This window comes from Sturnus vulgaris, chromosome 5, assembly GCF_052056855.1.
Source record: "Sturnus vulgaris isolate bStuVul1 chromosome 5, bStuVul1.hap1, whole genome shotgun sequence".
Lineage (NCBI taxonomy): Eukaryota > Metazoa > Chordata > Aves > Passeriformes > Sturnidae > Sturnus > Sturnus vulgaris.
This window is the reverse complement of record NC_142247.1, coordinates 64,213,467-64,230,707: the sequence shown is the minus strand read 5'-3', so window position 1 is coordinate 64,230,707 and position 17,241 is coordinate 64,213,467. Positions and strand designations below refer to the sequence as shown.

Here is a 17,241-nt window from a genome sequence, read left to right as displayed (position 1 = left end):
TTAGATTTTTCCTCATATGAGTACAAACAGAAATAACATAGGTTCAGTAAGGTTGGAAAAGACCTCCAAGATCACCCAGTCCAAACTTTGACTGCAATGCTCACTAAACCATATCTTGTAGTGCCATATCTACTAATTTTTTAAACACTTCCAGGGCTGGTGACTACAACACTTGCCTAGGCAGGCTACACCATATAAATGCTTACAGGCTATATCTGAAAGAACTTCTCACTCTGGTTTTTTCCTGTCCTATGGTCACTATTCTTGAGAAATTCCAAACAAATTTGCCATGGAAACGGATCTGTTTCTACTAAAGATTTTCCATAAAATCTACATTTCCAAAAGCGAAATATTTCAGAAAAAAAGAAAAAAAGCATTTTGAGCACTTTCTCCTTAGAAGATCTGTTTTCTTTGCAGTCAGCTCTATATTTATCTTAAACATAACTGCAATGAACAATTTTTTTTTTTTTTAATTAACAGACCTTTCATCAACACAGCAAAATCAGAATTAATTAAAGTCCCTCTGGAGCATCTGCTGAACTGAATTAATTAAAGTCCCTCTGGAGCATCTGCTGAACTGATCACATATTTCAGCTGTTGTATCTGGGCCCATCTTATCTGAAATGGAATTGTCTCAAGGTGTCACTGAATAGTCAGCCCACAACAGAAAAACAATAGTCTGGTATGACTTGTGCTTAGGTAAAAAACATCCATTTACTTAAGTAAATAAAGCCTCTGCAAATTTACTCTTTTATGTTTTATGTGATTAGTGGTACAATTTTTTATATATACATCAAACAAGCATCTGAAACATGATCACAATGCAGAAAATTAAAAAGTGGTTGAGGGGAAAATTACTCCCTCTACTGCTTTACCACTACAGACTCATGCATAATTGAGTATGTAGACATTTGCAAACCATGCTGTATAACTAGTTCATTACTGTTAGCAAATGGATGAACACATAACACTGCCAGTATTTGTAATTTGCTTTCAAAATACCGAATGATATGAGACAACACTCGGGATTAATTTAAGCAAGTATTCAATATAAAGAGATATAAATTCTTTAATTTATGTGCTTTCTAGAAAACCTGTCATTTTCTCAATATGGCAAAAAAATTAAAATAGTTTGCAAATATAGAGAGTGTGACTATTTTGTAAAATGTTGCAAGGCAGTTGAGGCATTATCTAGTGAGATTTTTTTTATTCTCTATAAACTTTAAAATTCTTTAAATTCTTGAAAAATACAATAACAATTGGAAAATTCCTCAACAGGTTGGTTTTCATTGGGTTACCTGAAAAATTAAGATGCTATACGGGAGCCAATTTTTTTACTTTTTTTTTTTATTATTGAAACTATGATATATCCAGGGCCTCAACAGACAGTGCAACATTCCTTATAGTTCATATATCAACCTCCTCAATTGACTTCAACACTATTTAGCTAAGGCTACTCTTCCAGAAGAGCCTTTGGATGAGTGTCTTCAAGATGTCCTCAGTCTTCAACACCACAGCAGATCAATAGCAGCACTAAGCAACAGCCAAAAATCTTATGATTTTTAGATTTTTAACCATCAGAGAACCAGCCTTGGCTGCAGTGACCCCAAGGAGATTTCGTGTCACCATAGTGGACACACCAGGGGTTCCATTCCAGATTACTCCATGATTTAAACCTCCAATGTGTACATTTTCCATCAAGTATATAACAAATTAATTTTTTTCTATTTTCTTTACATAAAATCTAGATTTTAGGGACAGAAAATAATCTAAGAAACAGCAAAAAAACCCATGCCTGCCAGGTCTAAAACATTCTACTTTGATCAATCTTCACACTCAAAACAGAGAGATGCATTTTATTAGCTCCTCCAGTCATGTGGAGAACATCAGCTTGGATCCTACAGTCACAGAATGTGAGCTGAATACATGAAGCGTAGGATTAGATTCTGCAGCAGAAGACTGTTTAGATTATTTGCAGTATATAAATGTAACCGCATGGAGTGAGAACCAAAGTATAAAAATAAAATTTAAAAAAAAGAGAAAAATATAAAGAAACAAGAAACAATCATAAATACAATAGAAATAAAGCCCACTTACTTCTAAATTGCATTCTGAAAACACAATATATTAGCTTCTAATGTGAAGCACAAGAGAGAGCGAACAAGTTAATGTGGAAATATAATTAATATATTATTAAAAATTTTCTATTGCATATATTTCCAGGGAAGTTTGGAGCACCTAATTTATAAAAACTATGTTTAACAAAGGGGAAAAAAAAGGTAAGAAACAATCAGAACATAAGATTTAAAACTAATGACTACTCAATAACCATAAATTCTATGTCCTGAGGAGGTGAAAAAAAAAAAAGTACCTTTTGTACTGCTTTGCCTATAAGATTATTTCCAACTGGTATTAGAACTCCTCCGAAGATAGCCAGCACGCCACCAATGATGGCCCCAGTGATGAGCCCACAGTTTCTGTTACAGGCCATTCCTCTTTTTTGTTAGGGTACAGGTAAGCAGTGTACAGATATCTTTGCTGTAAGGCTTGATGGCTTTTCCTCACTTCTTGGTCCCAACAGACTCACTGATCTTCCTCAGAGAAGCTGCTAATATAAGCAGAAAGTGTACAAAAATCAGATTCCGAAGCTCAAAGTACAAAGTACATAGTACATGACATGAAGCAGGTAGGAAGATAACAAGTCAAAAACAGCCAGCCAGCGGCCAGCCACTGGCAAAAAAAAAAAAAAAAAAAAAAAAACGTTGCAGGTACTTTGGCAAGTTAATAGCTTATTACGTATGATTATCTTTCTTCATTCCAGTTGCCTAAACAAACTGGTAAGTTTTCTCATTAGTGGTTGGTTGCTTTTGGTTTGGTTGTTTTGGTTTGGTTTTTTTTGGCTCTGTTGCATTAGGGCAAGCCGACATGGTTATTATTCGTATGACACTCTTCCTGATGTAGACATCTTTAATCTCCCTCTGCCAAAGGAGGAGGCTGTAGATAGCTCTGCTTTTATCTCATCCTGCCATGCCCATGGCTCCCACTTCAGGAAAAAGCAGGAGTTGCACTCCCCTGCAGGAGCTTCCCTGCCTCCTTCTGTCATTTGCCAGTGAGCAAGTCCTCAATGCCCATCAGCATCTCGGTGGGAAAGGCAGCCTCTAAAGGGAGGCACCCACAGGAAGCCTCTTTCCAAGCCTCCGTCAGCCCACTGTCCTCTACTGAACAGGTAGAACTCTGTTTCAGCAACTTCATGACAAAGGCACAACTGGATTTTTCTTTTAGAGCTGCATTCTTGCTGATTTCATCAATCCCAATTGCCTTATAGAACATCAGAGTTTTTAAATCAAAACTAGAGCTTGATCTCTGAGACAGGTAATACCAAAAATTTCAAGATTATTCAGCCTCAAAAGAAAAATGTCTGTGACTAGTAATTGGAAAATAAGAGTTGCTAGTAATATATGTTAATATATCTTACAAACTGGCCCCTAAGGAAAGGGGTTGTAAAGAAAATCAGAATGACAGTAGTGCTGAAGTGGTAAAATGTAAGGTCCCAGTGATATTTTCTTCTGATTTCTTTATTGTTTATGAATAATTAAGAAAAAGAGCTGCCTTATTTGAAATTTTATTCTTTATTATTATTAATTAATTACATACACAGAATTTGCAAGTTGGTTATTTGCTTTAGACCTCCAGTTAACAGAAAATCTGCCCTTCTCTGTTTTAGATGTCACTGTCCATGTCCTTTTTATTCTTACTAATTTCTGTTTGTTAACATATTGTAAGCATCCCTAAATAAATTTTAAAGCAGATATTAGTTAAGAGTTAATTACACATTCAAGGTCAAACACAGAGAGAAGAAAAACAGAAAGATGAAGTGGAAGAGCAACTCAACCAGTTTGCTCATGAGGACTAAAGAACCAGAAGGACTTGATGAATTTCTAAACAGCAAAGCAGGTATAGGAACAGTATGTATTCTGTTTTCTTAATCACTTACATGATCCTTTTATCACATTAAGGACGTACAACAAGCTGTAAAAGATTAGGTACCATGGTCAGCGGGCCAGTGATGTGTCATCCCACACTCAGAATTATGTCACATCTCTACCTGGCACCAGACACCTCCCTTTAAGTGCATTGGGAACCCACCTTTTGCCTGCTCTTGTGCTAGCAGCAGGTTATGGCTCCCTTGCCTTTAACAAGGTCTATTTCTGTACATTTGAGATCATTTGATATGTTAAGAATTTCCCCTTGGATATTTTCAAGCAGAATGACCAAAAGACTGTTTGCAGTCTTGGAAAAGTATCCCTACTATCCCTACTATAAAAGTCAGCCCGTCTGTCCACCTGCCACCAGCTCACTCCATGTGGTTCCCACTCCAAAGCCATTAAAAGCTTTTTGATGTAGTGGATGTGTTTAACCACAAATTTCAAAACATATTTAAGTCAGAAATTCATTAGACTTGAAGAACGTTTAAGTGAAAATCACTAGGACCAAATCTTGTATCACTGTAGCTAGGCTGAGATCAAGATCTTTAGTTTGGCAAAGACAGAACAGTAAAAGGCAACTAATTGTGTAGGTGGTGTGGGGATTCGAAAATCTGATTGCTGTTACATATTGTAGCAAATCTAAGGAAAAGCAGACATCTCAATTAAATAAAATTCTGAAAAGTACCTTACTCCACTTGATTTTTCCCCCAGTAGTGATTTTTTCCAGTGTGGAAACACACATTTTAAAATGTAAAATGAAAATTAGTTCTTTCAGAAATGTTTAAGTCAGTCTTTTCGATACCATCAGACTTTTTTTCTTGACTTACATACTGAAGATTTTAAAATTCCACATTAATACAATTTCCACCAAAATACATTTTCACCTAAGTTTCTACAAGCTTTTCCAATTATTTTATTTTGTTTTAGGCAGACTAGGCATCTCTCATGAGCACTAGCAATAAACAAAAAGCGACTGCTAACAACTTGTATCTATTCCAAGCTTCTGCAAGTTGAAAAATATTCACCCTTCTCCCACCAATTACAATGTAATAGCAGTCTAGACATCCCAATTTATGCAATTCAAATTATAAATTACACAACTGTGAGTGAAGAGCACTCACACCATAACACTCAATTCATATAGAAGCCAACACGCCATTCTCATCTATCAGAACTGAATTTAAAATATGAAGATTAAGGTAGAAATTCCCAATAAGAATGCACTTTTGGGAATTTATATTCAAGTGAAAATTATATACCTTAAGCAGAATAGAAAATACCGTAACAAAATTAGCTATGTTCTCTGAGGCTATTGTATCATTTAGACTCAGATTTGACTACAGGATTAATAATATTATGAAACTGGTCCATTCAAATCTCTGAAAGACAGTTTATAACCAACTGAATAGAAGGAGAGATGCAAAATGCTATTGAATTATTTCTTAACTATTTAACTTAGACTTCTGTACATGTCAGCTTAAAGCAAATCCTTATAACATACAAATAATCTCATTATATATTTGATGTTCTTTGAAGTTATAGTTTCAAGCTTTTTAACTGCAATATCAAATGCTAAAAAATACCTTAAAATATGCATTTCTTATAAATTCACATGACTCCAGTACTGTATTTTCAAGAATATTAGGTATCAGAGGACAGAATGCAATTGAGAAAGCCAGCCATAATGAAGATAAAACACTACTGTTATCATAGTAACAAAGCATTCCACTAATCCATGTAAAATGTCACTTTTCCTTGCAAGCAGCTTTGCAAAATCCTTCCATTTTATTTTGCATTAAAAATAAATATTTTCAAGAGCTTCCACCCAACTGACCTTAAAAGTATTCCTGAGGAAAACCCTCTGATTTCAAATGTTGTATCATATGACTCACCTTGGGTAAGGACGACTGATTTTTCAGCTGCACATACAAGTACTTAGCACATGACTTGCATCAAGTTACCAGCAGACAAGCAGCTAAACCTCCCCACCAAGCACATAGGCTGTGAGCTGTGAGGGAGTGTTTATATATTCCAAGAGACGTCAGTTCCCTCTTTATCTTTCTGCCAGAAGAAAAAGTTAAGTTGTACTGCTGCTGGGGGAAGGGGTTATTTTTGCAGCCTGACTAAAAGCCACTACCTACATCTCGTGGTAATATACTTAGCAACTGCAATCTTTGTCCAGTTTTGATCCAAGTGAGTCAAAGGTCAAGGAGACAAAAGGGTAACTTACTTATTTGGTTTCTGGTCACTTCTTCTTTCATATCTGCATATTTGTATTTTACTCATCACGATAGTGTATTTTCAAGTAATAAAAACTAGGAAATTTCAGAATATTTTCAATAGGATTTTTTTTCAGGTATCAGATGCACTGTTTCCTTGAAAAGTGCTAAGGCTCTTCCTATTTTACTGGAGGTTCAATGAACATCATCCCAGAAGCTTCTTTTTCTGAATCTATCTAAAAATAATTTATTTTTACACTGACATCTCTATCAACCAACATACTACTCCACCACAGTGTCTACTACTAAATAATAACAATTTGGCAAGCTTTTGCAGAAATATTTTATAAATCCCTCTTTATCTGAGGTAAATTCAATGAATGGATTGTTTTAAAAGATTCTTCTGGCAGCAGCAAGAGGAAGTGACCGTTATTTGGCTAAATTATGAGAGAGAAAATATTTCTAAAAATAGATATTTAGGTCCAGACTTTCATGGTACAGCACGCATAGTTTGCAATTCACAGGCTCAGTATTTTCTGTCTGTTTTGACTGACTGCTGTTCTGTTATTTTATGTTGCTCTACTTGGAAGTTTAGCTTTTGGGGAAAATCTGCCATTTTCTAATCTATTTCTGCTAAGTAAAAATACGGTGGATGAAAATTAATGAATTTGAGGTTTTTACCTCCTAGTTGTGAAGGCAAGACTGAAAGGGAGTCTGGTCTTTCGAAAACAACCTTTTGGGCAGTTTTCAGTACAAGGCTCACTGCCAGGGCGAGTCCATGACCCTGAATAACTCCAGCTTCTCATCCTTGAAAAGTGCAGAAAATTTGTTATCCTCTATTTTCTAATTACAGAAAGTTAAGCAGTCTTCCACACTGTGCTTGCCATGAACTACTTTTATTGTCATTAATTATTTCTTTTGTACATGTCCTCCTGTGACGGTCTCCTGAGGATGCTCTTGTTTGGGATCCTCCTTCACTGCTGCCTGTGGAGATGTTCCCTGCCATGCTCATTTTCTCTGCAGTGTGTGGGAGTCAGAGTGCAACCTTCATCAGGAAAATATCTACTGGGAGTTTTTGTTGGAATCTGCTATTCTCAATGTAATGATGTTCAGTTTTCAACATAGGCATGCTGAGTTGTATCACCTAATGTTATGATTTAAACATCCTACTATCATCCTGAATAAGCAAAATCTCTCCTAGCAGCAGTACTTGGCAGTGAAATGAGGACTGCCTGGGACAACTGCAGAAATCAGCTAAAAGGAAGAGAAACTGTAAAGAACTGAGAGAGAAGCTGTAAATTTTTGGATGTCAGTAATTTCTGTTTCTTCAAAACAAACTTAAACCATAAGTATTCAATGGTCCTGCCTCCTCTGGCTTCATATTAGAGTTCTGAGGTTGCAGAGGAGAAAGTAGAGACACAGAGCAACAGAGGAAGGACACAAAAAACAAACAATGGTGTTGTCATCAGAGTCTCCAGTAGTGCAACAACAGATAATCTGCTCCACAAGGAAATGCTGACAAAAAGAGAAACAGAGTAAATTACTGTCACATGCCTCATGAAGATATAAAAATCTGCAGGAAAAAGGGAAATGCTGTCGTTACTTCCAAATGAAGTCCACATACATTTTCTGGAGTAAATATACTACTGACAAAAATTTGCTGGAGATGAGTGTTATTCATGGCTTTTATACATATCTCATAGAAGGCCCTTTGGAAAACTCTTTGGGGTGCTTTTCTATATGCCCTGAGATTCCTAAATAGGTTATGTCTCCCTTTTCTTTTTTTTTTCTTTTTAATATTAAGATCCATTATGGAGCATATAATTTGAATTTTCAAGATGATTACATAAACATTTTCACATTCCTATGGGAATTCTTTGCTGTACAGTATAGCAGAACATGAGTTTATATTCCTGTGATTCCTAATTATTATACTCAGAATTTTTCTTCAACGGCCTATCATGAAGCTTAAAAAAACTAAACCTTAATTCCTTTTCAGCTCTGGTTATGATAGCATATGTTACATGAAGTTAGGAAGCAAATTAGAAAGCTCCAGGAAAGTTTTATCTGCGCTTTTGTACCCTCTGAACTTTTTAAGGACATTAACTGTTAATAAACACCCAATAAAATCTACTTTCTAGCTGTTAGGTAAAATGCCAACCCCTGGGGCAAAAGATGAGGTTAATATTCTCAGCATCCAAAAAGTGATTTTTGTAAGCTTTTGGGTACTCTCCCTGGCTTTGAGACAAAGGTGGGAGGAATTATGTTTACCTCATTTCCATGGTAATTAATGCACCAATTTATTCTTTACTCAGGTTATTCTATCAGCATCATTTCATTGGCTTCTATTGTCTCTACTGAAAATCCTGTTGTCACCACTCATGGCCCTCTGGCTTCTTCGTAGGAAGTGGAAAAGTCCCACAGGAAGGGTTGTACCTTGCTCAGTAGTGAAAGATTAAATCATGAAACCTGCCCCTCTCACAAAAAAACAAACCATACCACACGCACACATTAAAAGAATAAAGAACCCATGGCTTCTGTCCCCAAATAAGCTCTTTCTGATTCAACACACTTGTGTCCACCCATGTGCCCTTAGCTCTACTGAGAAGGAGAATGAGGAAAATTAATCATCTGGAGAAGAAAAAAGAAAATATGCAATATGCCACCAGGCAGGCAAGACTTCTGCCTCTCTATGTGTACTGGGGATACTACGAGGTATTACTTTATAGAGAGAAATTTTGTATCAGACCAGCTTCAACAATTTACTTCACTTCCACTTCGCAAGAGCCATCCTAGAGTGAACACGGCCTATCTTCAGGTATTGCACATAAAGAACATGAATATATAACACACAAATTATAAAATAATAATACAGAACTAATATTATTCCTGAATTTTATATTCACTATTTCTGTCTAATCTATTCTCACAGTGACTGCTATTTTGTATCACCTCATTTTCCAAAAGCCACAGGATAGAAGAGTTTCATAGGTCAGGTCTCACATAAAAAAGAAGGAAGAACAAAGATATTTTAGGAGTTTCAGTTTTCCTTTTACTCTCTTATCTATAAGGCTCTAAAATAAAAGAAAGGCATTGCTTCTTTTTTTTTTTCTTGTTTAAATTAATTACAAATATTTCTTACCAATAAACTTATCCAGCTGAAACCAGCTCATCCCAAGTACTTGAAAACTTTTCTTATGCAAGAACATATAGTATCATAGAATCATTAGGGTTGGAAAATACCCTCATGATCATCAAGTCCAGCCTTTGTCCAAGTACCACCATGTTCACTAAACCATATCACAAACTGCTACAGCTACTTATATTTGAATAGCTCCAGGGAGTACACATCTTTTAGAGGTACTGATGTCTCCCCTTTAACTGCAGAGCATCCAAACAACAGACTTAAGCTAGGCATCTAATGATTAGAAGGTTAATTGTGGAATTTTAGAACAATTCCACTCAAAGTCCCCAGGAAGGCCTTTCATTTCCTCTCCACATCAGTGCACCATACTGATGGCACCAGAACAGCTGTACAGGGTTCTGGTAAATGCACGCAAGTTGTGACACAAATATAAAATTCAAGAAGAAAACATAAAAATATTTACCACCTGGAATTAATGGAAACTTTGGCCAAAGATTGCAGACAGAGTATAGCAATTTTTGCTCAGCTCACATCACAGATTTTACTGCAGGTGTGTTGGCCTTCAAGGATTGCCCTGAGTCCTACTTCAACCACTCATATCAAGCATTATTCAACCTCTTGCAAAAAAGATCCTCCCCAACATGCATCAATACCTTATTTCTCCTCACATGAGCTTGGAAGATTCTTTTCAAACTGCTGTGTAGCTCCTTCATTACCCACCAGAGACTCCCAGCTGTAGCTTTCCCAGCTCTGTTCAGTGTTAGGTCCTAAGGTGCTGTCCCTTGTGGTTCTCAATGTGTCCTGACGATATGGAAAAACATCCTAAAATACCAGTGGCTCAAGCCAACTTGGCAGCAGTACAGTGGAAACAGTGTGATATATTTGGCTTCTGCCACTGGTAAGTTCCTCCATCAAACTGTAATGAAGTTTTTTAAGGGGAAAATGGGTGATGGAAAAGCCAGCAATTGCTTCAGGCTTTTCCCCCTGGAGATATTGCTTTTGAGCTCTTCTTCACTGATTGTGGCATGTGTAAACTGTTGCCTTTCTCAGTCCTCAGAATCACGTTTGAAATTTGTTTTCAAGGGATTTTAGCAGGGGGATTAGGTCAAGAAAGTAGGGATAGACTAGACTCTGATTCTTCCACTCCTGTGCGTTCATGTGAGAGTAACTCAGAATATAGATAGGAAGTAACTTAGTGCAACAGAATCCAATACAGAAACTGTAATATTATAACACAGAGTTCTTGTGAGTCTGGAACAGTGAGTCTGGAACAATGAAAATCTCTTACTGAAAGGGTAAGGTTGGTCTATTAATGCTAGAGACATTTCTCACTGAAACCCAAGCATTGCCCCAAAAATTATGATTCATTACCCAGTGAGCAGTGAGCCAATCATACACAGGGCCAACAGCTTTGTTATTTCAAATTTGCACAAAGATGGGTGTTGGGTGGTGAATCCACAAAGCTACCACCCTAAGTAAAAACAATAAGAATTCTTCATATGCTGTTAATTTTTATATGTTCTGCTCTTCTAATATATTCAGTCCTTAGTATTTGGCTATTTCTGAGTTGTGCTGAGCTGGCTTCTTATCTTAGATGGCCTGGTGCTCCTCAGAATTTACACTTCTATTATTGTCAAGCTGAATTTCTTAATTCCTTCTTATCTTGAAAGTCCTGCTGTAGCAGATTCTTCCTCTCAATCTTAGTTATTCCCCTGGATCTATGACATTTGTAATGGGTTGGGCCCTGAAATTCAATAAAGCAATGCTACTGAGAAAAAATTTTCTTAGACATCACAAGAAGGGCACAGAGAGGAGGCTCCAATGGCAGGAGACAAACATTTTAAAGCAAACATCTTCTGAAAGTCAGGAGAAACTTAATAAATCTTGTCCCTACTTGGATATATTCTACTTCTTGCAAAACTTTTCTCCTTAGATTAGAAGTCACAGAATAATGGAGTAATTCTAAAATCTTTCACTAGTGCAATACCTGGTTGAGAAATAGTCATCATAATGAATCATCCCAGACGATGTCAGTGGTTTTGAAGAATGACTGGGTAGTCCTTATGTTAGTTTTTGCCTACCAGCTACACTGTAATTTTGTCTCTGTAATAATTAAGAACAACATATGTACAGGTTTTTTTTCCAATTGTGAAGACCTAAGTTTAAGGTCAACTTCTTGGTGATTTCTCAAGTATTGAAGACCTGTCAAATGACAGACACCCTCATCTTTCAGTTTACATGTTCCAGACCTGGAGACATGTCCTTGGTCTGAACAACATATAGAAGATCTTCCCTGGGGTTTCAGACACCAAAGCCAAACCATCAGCTAGGAACAGCCCTGCTCCTCAGCAGCTCAGCACAAGACAGTTTTACTGAAGCTCCCTCTGGGCCAGCTGCCAGCTCCACATAGGGAATCAGAATCAGTGGCTGGAATAGAGAAAAATTTTTTGTGATGCAAAAAAGGATTTTTTTTTTCTTTTTTCATATTTTCTTGAGGAGATATTTAATTACCACAAAAAAAGGAACCAAACATAATTCACACACTTACAAAAAAAACCACAACCCCAACACTGGAAAATAAAATTACCCTTGTCCACAGGAGATCCCTTGGCAGCAGCTGAAGATCTAAAGAGATTATGAGAAATTGTGTAATATCACAGTGTATTGAGAAATATTAACATCTGGGAAGAACAGACAAGTAGAAAGTACTAGCAATGATTTCTGTGCACTAGCAGTAAATTAATGAGGGAACTAACAGATATCCTGAACTTCTCAGATCATATAATTTTCAATCCTAAAATATGGCATTAAACTTACAGATGAAAACATTTTACATTTCATGCATATAACTATCAGTTACAGAAAAAAAAAATGTAGTTACAAAATGCAGTAATTTAACCCAAACCCCTTACATTTCTGTTTATTTTCCTGGTTGTGCCAATTATATAACTGTTTTTGAAGTCTCACTTGAGGACAGAAAAGAAAAACAACCCAAGATAAGCAACTGCAGACTACACATTTTTTATGGGTATTTTTGCCAAGTTAAAAAAAAAATCATTGAGTAAATATAGCACTTTTGTCAATTGTAAAGAAAATAAATCACTAAAATAGCATATGATTATGCTGTATTTATTGGGTTGATCTCAGGACTTCTATATAAAAATTAATTTACACTACATCAGCATATTTATGGCACATAAATTATAGTTTTAAAACTACGCAGAAATGCATATATGTTTTTTTCCTCAAATTACTTATGATACAATTTTCATAATTAATAATTATTATAGCATCTTTCACGTGTTCTTTTATATCACAGTAGTTAAATGTATGGAGCCATAAACTTGATATCTCTGCTCATGTTTTTTACAACATATGTATTTAGTTGCTTATATAATAGACTTTTATATACGAGATAATGATAACAGGCAAATTATTAATATATTTGTGGCAGTTAAAGTTTCAATATATTTATTTCTAATTGCAATGTACAGTGAAAATTAGCAATACACACCGTATTAACAAGATAGGCAAGTGAAATAATTTGATTACTGGTATATTTAGACTTTATAAATTTTAGTGTATGAACTTATCTTGGCTTTATAAACAGTCAAGAAATAGAAGCCGACATCTCTCTTTGCTTTCAATAACTAGCAGCTAGGAGCTTTTTGCAGATGCAATAACTCACTTACAAGAAGTTTATACAATATCCAGCTGTGTGCTCAGAATCTGCCTCCAGCCCAGGAACAGGGTCACATACCTGCATGGGGGGAGAGCTGCTCTCACAACTCTTGCCACAAGGAACTGCAGAGGTGCAGAAGAGCCTGCAGACTCACCTCCTCACTTACAGAAAATTAGAGTTGCTGCAGCAACCCTGAGTAACCCTGCTGTGCCCCACCAGACACACTGGCTGGTCTTTTATCAGCCACAAAGAGAAACAGAAAGTTGCACAGAGCAACCGTTTCAGCTCCCTTGTAGGTAAACTGCCCCAAGTGATAAGGAATTATGAAACCTCTGAGCCCCAGATACCATCCTCTCACACTTATGCTTTACAAGAAAGACCAGCTCTAAGAAATCCTTTCAGGACCACCCTTTGCCTCTGATTCCTTCAGCCTCTGCAATAGCCCATCATATGGAGGCAATGTATCAGGTCCCAGTTGCCAACCCAGAACAAGTTTAATTGTTTGCTCTTTGCAGTAACTCTTTGCAAACAGTCTAATCCCATTTAATCCCCACAAAGTACTGGAAGCCAGGTAATATGCACCATATTAGAGATAATTCCTCAGATTTGGGCTTATTATATTTATTTACACAAAGCATAGAAGATGCTTTGTGTAAATAAATCACAGGTCAGGATGAGGGATCCCAGATGTGAGTATGGCTGTTCAAATTCATGGGACTCTAACATTTCCACAGGCTTTTCTTCAGAAATTCATTTTCTAAATAAACATCTAAGACAAATACCAGAGCTATTGCCTCCTCTGCCTGTCTTTGTGGATCTTTGCTAAATCCTTTTATCATAGCTGATACTTTTCTAAATTTTTTTAATTATGAATAATTAAGCACTGTATTATTTTTTTTTTATTTGAAAAGCCTATAGAGCACCTCCTTCCAGAAATTTACAGCAAATATCAACAGTTACCTGCCTGTCTGCCAAGTGCTTTCATAATTAAGATAATAGCTGTCCCAGAGGATTATCAGGACTCTGTAGGTGAGTCATTATGACAGGTGCTATAAAACTCCATATGCACTAACTCAAGGGGCACTCCATGGCATCAACCTCTTAACCTGGCTTTCTATGAAATTTCTGCTTCTTCAAAGTTAGACAGAAAATCAAGGAAAAGGTAGAAATAAAAAAGTATTCCTGAAATTTGCATTAATCTGGATATTTTCTTTCCTATCCTCTTATGTAAATGCTATTGTTCTACCTTTGGTCTTCTTGGAGTCCTGTTGATTGCTTCCTGTGCACCTTCCACATCTGCAGCCTCCAGCTTGTTGCCAGACTTCTGCTTTCCTTTCAACATGTGCTTCCTTTTACCCGTTTCCTTCTCTGAGAATCTCCTCCCGCCCCCAGCTCTATGTATGTCTCTCACCTTCCACCCTATCATCTCAGCAGTCACTCCTCCACCAAGCATCTCCTCTAGTTTGTCTCCTCCCTCCTTGGATTATCCCCTAGGTTTTTTCCCCTCTCTTCCAGAATTTACTGCTTTCCATCAATTCTGTCCTTGTTCCTTGGCATTAACATTTATTTTTCACCAATCTCCCTTGCTAACGTTTTTTTTTTCTTCTGTTTCTCTTCTCCCTCTGTATGAAGTTCTGGTATATAATCTTCTCACACCATCAGTTAATCAAAAATCTGGTTGAAATGAAAACCATATTTATCAGTGTTCTTTGGTACACAGACGAGTCTTACCTGAAAAGGCTAATTATAAATAGTAATTAAAGTTTTGTAACTTAATACTGTATTCTTGTTTGTGTTCCTTCCTAAAGCCTCAAAACAGTAAAGCCCACAGTATTTCTACCCATTATCCATCTTCTGCCCAGCTGTCATTCAGCACTCTTTTTGAAGTTCTCCCACTTCTAAGAAAATGAATACTTGAGCAGCTTCAGCCATATACAAAGAAGAAAGAGAAAAGAAAAGATAAAAGAGAAAAAAGATTTATCTCCCTCTTACCTGCACCAGAACTGGGAGAGGATCTGAGATGAGGCTGGGAACAGCTCAGTTTTCTGAATAGAGTGCCAGGCAGGTTCAGTGGCAAAGCAGGCATACTGGGCTACCAAAACCAGTGCTGTGCCCCTCCTTCCAACCCACAACAGCTAGAAAGGAAATGGGATGTACCCTTCATCTCTTTCTTATGATTTGAGAAGGCAGAGCACTCATTAGTGTTTAGCATTAAAAAAAAAATCCTTAAAATTATATAGGATAAAGATTACAGAATTGTAAGCATGTCGTCACAACATGAAACACCCCAGGCACGTTTGTGGCAAAGCACACACCCTCTGTATAATTATAGTCAGGCTTCTCTCTTTTAGGCAAAAAGTAACAATAGTCACTTATCAGATTCTCAAAATGGTATTGGAGAGGATTCAGCAGGACACTCCCAAGACTTTCTGGGTAGTAGCAGCCATAGGATTGCAGACACATAAATGCTTAGTCCCTCCAGTTTCTGGAAACTATTTCTTCCATGCTGCACTCTCCTCTATTAGTGGTTTCCTAGTTAGTTTTTGCCAGTCTATCTTTCACAATTCCTTTTCTCACTCTGCAGTTCTAGCTCAGAGTTCTCCTCCTTTCCCCAAATCTCACTACCAGGCTGCATGCCCGCTTCTTCTCAGAGGAAAAATCTTGACCATATCAGAATAGTACCTCTAAAAGTCTTTTGTGCTCATTTTAGCATTGCACATTCATGAAATGGGGAGGCTTTATTTTCTGCTGTACTTCTGCATGTGAGACTGCTTTATAACAGCAGTTACACATTCTAGGTCTTACTGAAATTATATTTTGGGAAGTCTGTGTGCCCAAGGGAGCATTCTGGTATCTTGGTCAAACGAACACCATGGACACCTATCAGCTGATATCTGTAATATCAGGATATCTATGACACCTCTGACTACAGTTTAATGTGTCTGTGGTTCTAATTAACACATCCCTAAATAATGTGTGCACATTCCAGTAGCATGTATGGATCTCCTTAAAGGAGACAGAAACAACTGCAGTGGAGATGGTTTTTCACATCTTCTCAACAGCATTCATGGCCAACAGCTTCCATCCATTTGGCCTTATGGAAAACTTACTAAAAGATATTTAGACCCAGCAGATCCTGGTGTTTTTATTCTTCATCTGCATACAATGAGAAGAATTTTTCTTGGCATGACAGGCATATGTTGACTCATGAGTTGGCGAGGCTTGTGAGAAGATATTTTCTTGAATAGTAAACGTGAGGGCATATTTTCCTGTGAATATTTTATTTTCCTCTGACCTAGTGAAATGTGAAGGCCCTCCTCTCTGAGGTCAATAGTATTCCATTTTTGACCAACTAAATACTTAATACATGCTTTCATGAACATACATGCAGGTGCCTTGTTTCAATTTCAAAGAATCTATCTGAGACAGTGGCAAGCTGAGCTTTTTTTGCCACTTGCAACCTTGCCTATTTCTCTTTTCCACCATACAAGCACTCTGCAAAATAGTACCTTTTCCTTGGAAAATTCCATGTGTGTCTCACTGAAATGCATGTGGCTGGGAGGACTTGTGTCTGCCTTTGAAATTGTGTTGTGATTCCTTGCAGAGCCATACTTTTCATTCCATCCAGGTTCCTCACCTGAAGAACATGGCAGGAATACAGACCAATTCCTTTGGCATGTTTCCACTCTTAGTGCACTTCTTAAAGAGAGGTGCTTTCTGGGATGCTACAGATCTTTTTGATGTGGCTACTGCATTTCTATGTAATCTTCCTGGTTTTATGACCAAACCAATCCATGAGCAGATCCCCACTCTTACAGCTATCCCTCCCCTAAATACCATTTCCATACTTCATTTTTAATTCACATTGTATATCCAGTGTGTATCAAGCTTTTGAAGGAATTTCATGATTTCAGAAATGTCTCCTACTCAAACTCACGAGGTCTTAGAATGGAGCAGAAAAAAATCATAATATAAGCTTTGTCTGACTTGTTCTAATCATAATTTTTAAATTCAGATTTATTTGATTTGGGGACTTATTTCTCTGAAAAGAGTTTAGTCCTGAAAAAGTGAATATAGTTAGTGAGACTTGACACAATGACTAGAATTTAAGCAGCCTATGAGCATTTTCTCTGGGTTTTAGTCAGGGTGAATTTCATCACAGTTCAAAGAGCTCATATGACCCTTTATTAAATAATCATAATACAGTAT

General features: G+C 36.9%; 1 protein-coding gene across 9 annotated transcripts in view; it reads right to left on the bottom strand.

The window, feature by feature from the left end:
* The window catches only part of CD36 (CD36 molecule (CD36 blood group)), a 48,354-nt gene that overhangs the window by 20,006 nt on the left and 11,107 nt on the right, over positions 1-17,241 (bottom strand). Inside the window, exons 1-3 of one of the 9 annotated variants that reach the window (XM_088165873.1) lie at positions 14,279-14,344; positions 13,043-13,110; positions 2,372-2,608 (exon numbers count right to left, since the gene is read on the bottom strand). In XM_088165873.1, the coding sequence (XP_088021999.1) occupies positions 2,372-2,491 (120 nt within the window). In that variant the 5' untranslated portion in view covers positions 2,492-2,608; positions 13,043-13,110; positions 14,279-14,344. Of the gene's footprint in view, positions 1-2,371; positions 2,609-5,878; positions 6,040-10,003; positions 10,159-11,937; positions 11,976-13,042; positions 13,247-14,278; positions 14,413-17,241 lie in introns of those variants that run through there. The other 8 variants (XM_088165875.1, XM_014883462.2, XM_014883467.2 and 5 more) reach the window with 8 other exon arrangements.